At 38.4% G+C, this 10802-nt stretch overlaps 1 protein-coding gene across 1 annotated transcript; it reads right to left on the bottom strand.

Moving 5' to 3' along the window:
• Positions 1–850: 850 nt before the first annotated feature.
• Positions 851–10349, bottom strand: LOC104619449 (V-type proton ATPase subunit S1-like). The gene is made up of 3 exons (XM_010285330.1): positions 10339–10349; positions 6416–6653; positions 851–1133 (listed from the first exon to the last, which is right to left on the bottom strand). The coding sequence occupies exons 1-3, from the start codon at positions 10347–10349 to the stop codon at positions 924–926; spliced, it is 459 nt and encodes a 152-aa protein (XP_010283632.1). The 3' UTR covers positions 851–923.
• Positions 10350–10802: the final 453 nt, after the last annotated feature.

Below are 10802 nucleotides of genomic sequence, written 5' to 3'. Positions count from 1 at the left end.
AGACTTAACAGTACATTAACATAGCGCTTCTAATGACTTTATATAATTTTTTTCCCTTTTTTGTACAAACTTCATAATTATTCCAAAGATACCTGGAAAAGGAAGGATGTTAAGAAAGTTACCTTATCTCTTTTAAGATGCTGTCTGCATCTTAGGTTATGAGTTTGAAAAGTTGCATTCATTGCCATGACACCAAATACAATTTTGTAATAAGTTTGGACAAGGCCGTATCTTGCTTAGTAACTCCATCAGCTGTCCATGGCTAAAACAAACATGAGTTAGTGTTACTCAACATAATTCTCACAGGCATAAGCTGACATTAGAGGGAAGATAAGCCTTAACCCATACATTCTCATTTGTGATGCCACATCTGAACAAAGTGATGTATTTTGACAAGACTTTTCAAGACCATTTATTCAGTGACTTATACTTTCTTAGTTCTGTACATTTCTGGATGGTTTTCACAAGAGAAAAAATGACAAGACACTGTTCAGCCTTCTTAAGAAGTAGCATGAATACGATATACTTATTGAAGAGCCTTTAGAGAGACCAGTATTTTCAATATATAGTTTCCTATCAAATAAGTTATTTATCCTTCCCATTTATCTCTGTTGTGGTATCCTTTCTTTGCCAACAATAGTTAATCTGAAGGCAGTTTGCACTGGTCTTTCTAATAGCCAGATAGAGTAATAACCACTACAGCCTCACCTCAGACCCTTAACACAGATAGCTATTAACAAATGACAGTAATAACAAGTAGTATTATTATTGTTGCCAAACATAAGGATCCTTTTTATATGTAGTTTAATTACCTCCTTCTGCTATGATATCTTACTAGGTTACACATATTATGAAGTAAAAGGTTATAAAAATGATAAATATCAGAGCAGGAAAAGCTGTAACAGCATTAAATCAACCCATGGCTATTCTGTTTGAGGAACTGACAGAGCTGGACCCTTGGGATCATCAAATCTGTTGTTTGTTGTAAGCTGCATGATCATATGGATTCCATAGGTCAAGATCCACAGTAAAACTAGAGATGTCACCAAGCCCATCCAGATTCCAGGAGTGAAGAAGCCTGTACAGTCACTTGCATAGGAAAACTGGTTGTTTTCAATGTTGAAGCCTTGAATCTGAGAATGAAGAAAGGTAGATAGATGAGTGCAATTAAACATGGAGTGTAGGCCCTACTTTCAGAATGTATGCGGTAATTACAAAAAACGTTAATTACCACTCACACTCTGGGCATTAAAAAAGAGTGAGAACCAAATCCTCTGCATAACAATTTTGCAGGTTCCTGTTTCACCCAGGAAATTAAAGATGCAGGATGTATTTTTTTGGCAAGAGGTAAGTTTCCTACTTCAGGAATTGGTGTTACTTTTAGAAGTCAGGTCCCAAAGGGGATGTGTGATCAGTATTGTTCAATGACCACTTAAGAATCAGAAAACTGAAAGCACTCAAAGGTGTAAGAATTAAGGCCCCCCCAAAGTCATGTTGAAATACTCTGAGATTTTTAGCTAATAACTCTTTGACAAGCAGAACTCCTGAAACCTACTTTAAAATGCATCTAATGGAGATGACATTTTTGGCTGAGTTTTAGTACAAGTTCAAGGAGAAAACAGTTGTGAAACTTTTCTTCCCCCCTCCTTAGACATCAGAGACTCAAGACAGGAGAGAGGGTTTGCTTTATTGAGGTGTGGGATCTGTGTCGTTTATTAACATATGAAACCCATATATGCTTTTCCAGCAGCTAGAAAAATCTGTAGCGTCTCTCCTTCAGGAGACTGGATTCTTCAAGTCTGCCACTGACTGAGCTCCTACCATATTATTTTCCTCAGAAAAATCAACTACTTTGGGGATCTATTCTCTGCCTAGCCACCAATTTTGCAAAAAGTATCAGCAAACTGAATGCTTTTGAGAACACTATCCTTCTAAAAGTGTTGTTTAAACCGGACAAAGGATTAGGAAACTAAGAAGAAAGGGAAGACAATCCCCCCTCTGCACATATGCACATGACATAAGCACTGATTCCTTCAGAAGGAAGGGAATTTAACTGGTGGAAGAAAATGGAGGACGGAAAGAATTAATCTGATCTGTGTTTTTGAGTCTTTCTTAAATAATTTTATAAGGAAAATAAAGACTAGGATTCTTATGTATTTACAGATTTTTTACAGAATCACAGAATCACTAGGTTGGAAGGGATCGTCAAGATTATCAAGTCCAACCGTTAGCCCAATTCCACCATGTCCCCTAAACCATGTCCTGAAGCACCACATCCACACATTTTTTTAAACACTTCCAGAGATGGCGACTCCACCACCTCCCTGGGCAGCCTGTTCCAATGCTTGATCACTGTCTCGGTGAAGAAATTTTTCCTAATATCCAATCTAAACCTCCCCTGGCGCAACTTGAGGCCATTTCCTCTCGTCCTATCACTAGTTACTTGGGAGAAGAGACACTTCACCACAACGTCCTTTTGAGTAGTTGTGGAGTGCGATAAGGTCTCCCCTCAGCCTCCTCTTCTCCAGACTAAACAACCCCAGTTCCCTCAGCCGCTCCTCAGAAGACTTGTGCTCCAGACCCCTCACCAGCTTCGTTGCCCTTCTCTGGACACGCTCCAGCACCTCAATGTCCTTCTTGTAGTGAGGGGCCCAAAACTGAACACAGGATTCAAGGTGCGGCCTCACCAGTGCCGAGTACAGGGACACGATCACTTCCCTACTCCTGCTGGCCACACTATTCCTGATACAGGCCAGGATGCTGTTGGCCTGGACGTGAGTGTGTAAGGAAAGCACCAAACATCATAAATCCACCAGTAAAAACCAAGACCTTAAAACTGACTATTTTCTATAAAACATTACAATATAAAATAAAAAGTATTATTTTATTTAAATCACTCCCCTCACCAGGCAATAAGCAAGGAAGTGGAAGATCATGGGTTTCTAGTTTTCTGTGTTCCCGTTCCATGATTACTCTATGCTTTATGATAAACTAAATGGAAAGCTTTGTGGTAATAAAAGAGTTTATATTTTCTAGGAAAGGTGTTGGTACAAACATTGAAAAAATTAGTCTGTGGTTTGCATACAATGCTACAGTAGTGAGCACTCTGGGTTTGAGTTCATTCATGACTCAGGCATGTAAAGTTAATGCCTATGTAATATATGTTTTAAGACCAATGTCTATACTTCCCACAATGATGATTAATAAAACAATTCTCATATGCAGAACTAAGGGCTATTTAGGCACTGTGGAGGTGGAGACAATTTTAGCAATTCAAGCTCTTCTGTGTCTCTTAGAAGAAACTTTCCAAGTCCGATCATGGCAGCTAACTTGCAAATACTGCCTGCTTTCACTACAGGCAGAGTTCTGATTAAAGCAAGATTAGTGAAAATAAGCTTTTGGGTTGGATAACTGTTTGCGCTTGTTAAGCCACTGTTTTGACAACAGATGAGAATGTGACTAAGAGTCATGAAATATAGTCTGAAAGTTATTTACAATAAAAACAGAAAGCAGGTCATGATTTTTGTCATTTATGTTCAGAAAATGGATTCAAATTCTGGAAAAAAACCCACACACTGCCACATTCACAAGAACTCTCTGAAACACTTAACAGGTATATTTGGTTTAGAAAGGCTTTACCATTTTTTCTTTAGAGCCAGAAATATTGAATTTTATTATGTCAATCCTACTGGGTTTTTTCTGAAGCAGGATTATGCTTATTGAACCTTTGAGGTGACAGCTTTAATTGTACATTCTTAAAATGCTATGTCTACTTTTAGGCGAGAGATGAAATATATGCAGTGTTCTTTTATTGTTTTTCTGAATCTTTATCATTTCTCTGGGGGTGTTAGATCCCAGGTGCAAGATAAAAATATCTTCCTACCAACATTTCTACCTATAGAAAAGTTAAAAATACTTACATGTGTTTCTTTAATTTTTATGAATGTAAAAGCCTTTTGGATACAGGCATGTGCTGCGGAAGTTTTAATTTTAGTGTTTGGACCAGCATAATTTGTCTTGGTTATACTAGACTGCATTTACTGTTAATTTTTAAAGTATTTTTTTGAATGGATTTTTCCCATCTTTTGACCTTTGAGAAAGCCTTCAAGTGAAATCTGTTGTTTTCATGGAACTTAAGTGTAAAATGAACATCTAATTTTGATCTTAGAAATATTTTAGCCACAAAGTATCCTAATATTCTTAGTTTTAAAGTTTTTGGCAGTTTTTCTTAGGAGCAAAGGGGCTTCTAAACCACTATGACACATACTAAAGAAAAGCAGTGCTTTTGGTGGCAGTCACCTGTTTAACTTCATAGACAATTCTGAGATGCTCAAGAGGATAAAAGGTATCATGGTAGAAGAAGCATTCCTGTAACAACAACAACAACAAAGCCAAGAAAAAACCCCACCAAAACCAGAGCAGATTTTGGTACTGTGTACAGTTATCAGTGATGACATCCTAGGCTATGGGCATGCCTAGACAGCATCCCACAGAGGTTCTTTAGGTGGTAGTGACTGAGCTAGCTCCAGAACTGAAGTAAAAGGCTGCATGAGTTCAGCCTTGCCTTGGAACAACCTGTGAAAGGGTTCACTGTGTAAGTGCTGTGTCCATCTAATACAATGATACTGTTTTCAGGACCCAAGGAGGCAAAGTGCCATTGTACCACCTAGACTGTCATTGGATCCTGGTTTCTAATTCATTACACACTACATAACACTGACGTGAAAATCACATTCCTCAGTTTGAGCAATAAGATTTTGTGCAGGCTGCAACCACTGGGCACATTCCATGTGCTTTCTTCACTGTGCAACAGAGCTTGGGGGTTTCTAAACCTTGTTCTAGAACAAAGACTGATATTGAGATCCATCAGATTTCACTACATATCGCTGAAAGATATCTGGAAAGGTATGATCTAGTTCAGCTAGAACTTAGAAACAAGCCCAGAATGGTGACTTTCTGTTTTCTCACACACCAGAAAAGATCAGAACAGGACTTTTCAGGTTGTGTTCCGTGCTTAGGATTTGGTCGGAGAAAAAGGCCTTTCCCAACAGGAACTGGAAGTTCTCTTGTCTGAACAGTGGAAGCAGCAACTGCTCCAAATCAGTAAGGAAGGTGGGAAACCTACTACTTCTACTCTTGATCAAGACCCCAGTGAAAGGAAGCCTGCTAAGGATGGAGCAAGGCCTCCCTCTAAGCTTTGAGAAGGCAGCAGTATCAATGTATATAGAAATTCAAGTAAAAGATATGTTGTAAGTGGATGCTTTGTATTTTCATAGCCCATGTACTTTCATAGCCTAGTGATGCCAAAGTCTAACTTCAATGAGTAGACTAGGCAAAGTACAGTTGTGTGGACTCAGCTATTTTCAGGCCTTTCCATAAAAATACCATCAGGATGAACCTTCACAACATTGGTGTGTATTGCTACATTGCTTCTCAAAAAACTGTGAGACTTGATCCTGGAATTTGTGGAAAATAAATCTCAGCACCAATGCTGTTCCTTTGAGATTTCTATTGTTTAAGCAGAAATGTCAAATCTAGACTCAGATTATTGAGATTTCGTTTGTTATTAAAATAATAAATACAATTATATCAACATTTGTATCCAGATATCATGAGGTTAGCTCATCTTTGACAAATAAAGTCCAGTTTGGAATTATTCCTATCATTTCCATGATCTCTTTAATTAAAGAGATCCCTTAGTGCAATATTGTTTTAAGATATAAACATTGATGTGCTTCTCCTAAGTCAAGATCAATGCTCAAAATAATAAAGATGGAATCATCTACACCTCACATATGTTGCCTGTACTACTACGCTAAATACACAGAAAATCTATGCCTCATTCAAAAAGAAAGCCAACTGCTTTCCTTCTGGGCCATGCGGGACCTAATATTGCTCACAGCTGAAGTCCATGGCAAACCTTCCATTAAATCTAATTGCACTGGGCTTTGTTTCTGTCTGTAGGAGTTCAGACAGTCTATGTCACTGAGAACAGTAGCCACACTAAGCTGTACTTTCCTAGGTAAACAAAGTGCAAAGAAATCGAATAAAAACAAAGCAGCATAAAGCCACCCACCTAAGAGGCCCATGTTTCCAATAGCAGCCCAATTCATTAAACAGGCATGGGGACTTAGTCATTCTTTGCCGGATTAAGCGCATTTAGTTTTATTGGTTTTTCTTTTCTGTGGACAACTTCATAGTTTTTTGTTTTTCAAAGCTCAGCTTTCATGTTCTTATTGTTCAGCATCTTTTTTACCCCTCTATTGAACAGCTCACGTAGCGGGAACAGCTTTTCTTTCACGTTTTCCCTCAGGCTGAAATGGAAGTAAGGGCATTATGAATGCGTGTTGTTCAGCACCTACAATAGCAAGTAACAGTTCTTGGAATTATCTCTGAAATGGCAGTGTGTACTCACTTGCAACCTGGAAATGAAAACATCCCAGTGTTTTGCCTCATTGTTGGATGGAATCAGCCTTGCAGGATAGAGATTGCTTGTTCCCACCAGCTGACAGTGAAATGAATACTCTGCAGGAGCAGAGATGACAGAAACATTAAATTTAGCAAAATTTTCTCCATCTTGTATGATCTCAACTGAATCTAAAGTGGACCAATTTCTAGCCGAGTCTCCATAGAACTTGTTGGTCATTAAAAACCTAGAAAGACAACAGAGGAAGAAAAAAAGGACAAAATGACAGAAGGAAAAAGTTAATATTCATTTGATGAAGTACTGGTGGCAGATAAAGGTTCACTACTGCTAGCTGCAAACATCACAGTTGGTATCTTAGCTTGGCCTCCCATGTCATTACAATTGTTCGTAAGTGAAGACATTTTGTGAATACGTTTTTACTACTTCTTAGAGTTTCATCTCACACGCACAGCTTTCCATATCTGTGGCAGGCAAGGAGCAAATGTGATTTCATTCTTTAAGGGCCTCCCCCAGTGCAGTATTTCATCAGTTACCAACAGTTTGTAATCAGTGGAGCAGAACCCGAGAGACTGCCAGTAGGCCTGCAGTGGCTCTCAATAAACATTTTATGGGCTTTTTAAAAGTTGTTTTTATGGTAGGTACACGCATGATAACCATTCTGATTTATCATTGCAATTCTTCCTCGTCTCAGATGCCTAAATGGCAATTTGCCTTTGCAAATGTCTGAATTTGCAGTCGAAGGCAGAGTTTTCTCTCACTGGAGGGTGGAGAGGGGTCGTCAGCCCTAGTTCCCTAATTTGTAGTAGGTTAGGCACAAATATGTATTTTCTCATTTTGAAAAGGTCTGTGTAGTTGCAGTATTTCAGCAGTTTCCAGTAGTTTATAATCACGGGATTTGTATACACGTTACTACCGCTGCAGTCTGAACACCTTCCAAATGTTCTGAAACAGAAATAATTGAGAAAATCAAAAAGTACCTCCTGATCCTTTACAGATCAGGACTACATCCTAATCTTTACCACTTTTTAGCCAGTTGCTTTTAGGTATTCAAGTTATATCATAAGGAAATAATAAACTTTTCTCCTTATTGTATGTTGCTTAATACTTGAACACTACATGGTCTATGTATGTATTGCTCTACTGTTTGCTGAAGCTTTTTTTGCTTATTGATAACCACAAAGAATTTAGAAGAGCAATCTCTTTAGTAATGTGGGACTTCCTACAAAATGAAATGTGCTAATACGTCTATGCACAATGGGTAACACTGTATGTGGATTTTAAAATTTGGGGTAATGTTTAGATGCAATTCTGAAAAGTTTGAAAAATAAGCAGTCATCAATAAATGTGGCACTGTATAGAATATCTAATGTTCTATGGGGTGTATATATATACATACAGAGACAATATTCTTTGTTGTAGAATATTGCTTGTTTGTTCAAATCAGTAGCACGTCATCCGCACAACATAGTGTCTAAGCTCAACACAAACAATGTTCCTTAAGAGTAACACACAAAATTTGACAGGTTAGGTTACTACAGTAATTGAGGACCCACCCACCCCTTTTTTTTTTTAATAATCTGTGGATTTTGATTCATATAACTTAAAATTTTCAAGAGTTTCAAAGTGTTCAGAAGGAATCCTAGAACTCAAAGTGTCATTCAAGTGAGAAAAGGATGTTTTGTCTAATGGCTTTCCTTATATTTTGAGTCTAAACAGTTCTTCCCATACAACATTCAGCTGCAAGCATCAGTGAAAAAGAAAAACACATCTTAATTTCATCTAGTACACATTCACAAATATTTATGGAAAAATATTCTATTGTTATAATGATAAAGTTACAGAGTTAAAACATGTATTAGCCTAGATATTAATTGCTAGAAGAAAGGAATCTTTTCCTGATATATAGCACAATCTGAATAGAATTTCCATGGTGTCTCAGCAGCAATGCTATAAGCATTAGCTGAAGACCAGTTATAAGCACAGAGAGGTTTACTCAAATGTTTGTACCAACCACAGATACTGGGTGTGCTCTGTACTTTTGCTGAGAAGATAAGAGAAGTGGTACATAAGGAAATTCTTTGGGGACTTAATATATAAACAAATAAGTCTTATAAGGCTATGTATGTGAATACAGATGTGAATACAGTCTAAAGTGACCTCCAAGAGAACTCTGTCTCTTCACATTGCACCAAAAACTAAAATTTTATGTTACTTGCAGATTTATGAGAATTAAGATTCTAATTAGTGAACCAGTTGAGCACAGTTAGCTTAACAATACAGGCTTTTATACTTAGTATTTTTCCAACTAACTGATAGTGAATAGCCTCCAATAAGCATGGACTTAACTGATAACTGATACAACTATAATTCATTTAATTACAAAAAAGATATTCAAACAACAAAAATAAATAGAATTACTTAATTTAGTTTAATGTTTTCTCAGATGAGTAGATAGCAAACAGAATGAGCAGAATACAGCAGATGAATGACAAGGAGAGGAGAGATAACAAAGATTTTATCTGCTGATCAGAAAGTACCTTGGCTTTTACAGAAAATGCTGTGTTCATATTAAACATTAGAGCCAGTACAGGAAGTAAACTTTCACACAGACATTATGTAGTTTATATATCGTGGCACAAAAAATTCTTGGTCATAGGCCAGACACTCTTTGTGCCAGATAACGATATGAAATCTAAATGCCACCACCTGTTACAAATCACCATCTCGTGTGGCTATTCACAGAATCACAGAATCACTAAGGTCGGAAAGGACCTTCAAGATCATCAAGTCCAACCATTAATCCAGCGCCACCATGTCCTCTAAACCATGTCTTGAAGCACCACATCCACACGTTTCTTGAACACTTCCAGAGATGGCGACTCCACCACCTCCCTGGGCAGCCTGTTCCAATGCTTGACCACCCTCTCGGTGAAGAAATTTTTCCTAATATCCAATCTAAACCTCCCCTGGCACAACTTGAGGCCATTTCCTCTTGTCCTATCACTGGTTACTTGGGAGAAGAGACCAGCGCCCTCGTCACCACAACGCCCTTTTGGGTAGTTGTAGAGAGCGATAAGTAGACATAAGCGATAAGTAGAGAGCGATTCATTACTATCTCCATTACAAGGAGAGAGATTTCTGAAAAGAAAGCTAGCTGGAATTACTGCTGTTTGAAAGATTCAAAGAGAAGCACAACTGTTAGGTGAAAGACTTTAAAACACTGTTCTTGGGTCAATTCTATTCTATACGCACTATGAGCAACAACAACGGTCAAGTACTTATCAGTGTAAATGGGGAAAATACTAATGCTCTGCACTTCCATCCACTTTGACACCTTTTCCCAGAGAAGATGACAGACAGGTGCTTGAGCAGCTGGATGTCATCAGCTGCTGAGAGAGCTGAGATGATGCTTCTTCCAGCAAAAGCTACTGCCCACTGCTCCTACCCCTGCTGCAGCAGTAGTTCACTTTTCTAGAACTAGCACAACCAGAAACTCTACAACCACTCCCTACCAGCTCACTTCTTAGTGGCAAGTGCAGGAGGATGAATAGGACTGCTGCTTTTGCTAGAGGGAGGAACAGGGGATGGCATAGGATGAAGCAGCTATTGCAGCTGCTGGTAGGAGATGGGATATGACTAGCTGCTCAGCACAAGGTGGTAGACTAGTGGTGACAAGGCAGGCTCTGGATCCAGCTCACGGTGGTGAGGTTAGTCTCTTTCACTGAGGAATAAATTGAGCTATCTGAATGTGTTCCTCTCTGGTGTCACTTCCTACCTTCAAGAGTGCTCTCCTACACCTAAGTAAATGGCCTTTACAGGGCAAAAAAATGCAGTCATGGCTCTAACCTCTGTTCCTTCCCACCTCTTTGCCCTGCTTGTGTCCTGTTTATTGAGGCAGACTGTAATCTTACCATTGAGTCATCTCGAACAAGAAATGTAATCAAATAGAACCAAAAGTGGAAAACAGAGGTTGTAATGTATCTCTGTGGATTTTAGAAGCTGTTTAGAATAGACATGCTGAGAGAAACTAGGTGAATACAGGGTTCCTGAATCAGGAAAAAATCAATGGACTGTTCTGTTTCTGTTGGGTATATCTTATTAATTACATTATGTGCCATGCAGTATTGTATTATGGTAGCTAATAGAGGCCTGAAATGACACGATTGTCTCCTAAATCAAGAGATAATCCAACATAAAACAGCACAAATAACCAACTGTGTTTTCAGCAGAAAATTTTCTTTATAGAATCGCAGAATCACAAAATCATTAAGGTTGGAAAAGATCTTTAAGATCATCAAGTCCAACTGTTAACCTAACACCGCCATGCCCACTAAACCATATCCTAAATTGCCACATCCACATGTTTTTTGAACAC

Source organism: Phaethon lepturus, unplaced genomic scaffold (assembly GCF_000687285.1).
Source record: "Phaethon lepturus isolate BGI_N335 unplaced genomic scaffold, ASM68728v1 scaffold804, whole genome shotgun sequence".
In the NCBI taxonomy this organism is placed as follows: Eukaryota; Metazoa; Chordata; class Aves; order Phaethontiformes; family Phaethontidae; genus Phaethon; species Phaethon lepturus.
This window is presented reverse-complemented; position numbering and strand designations above follow the sequence as displayed.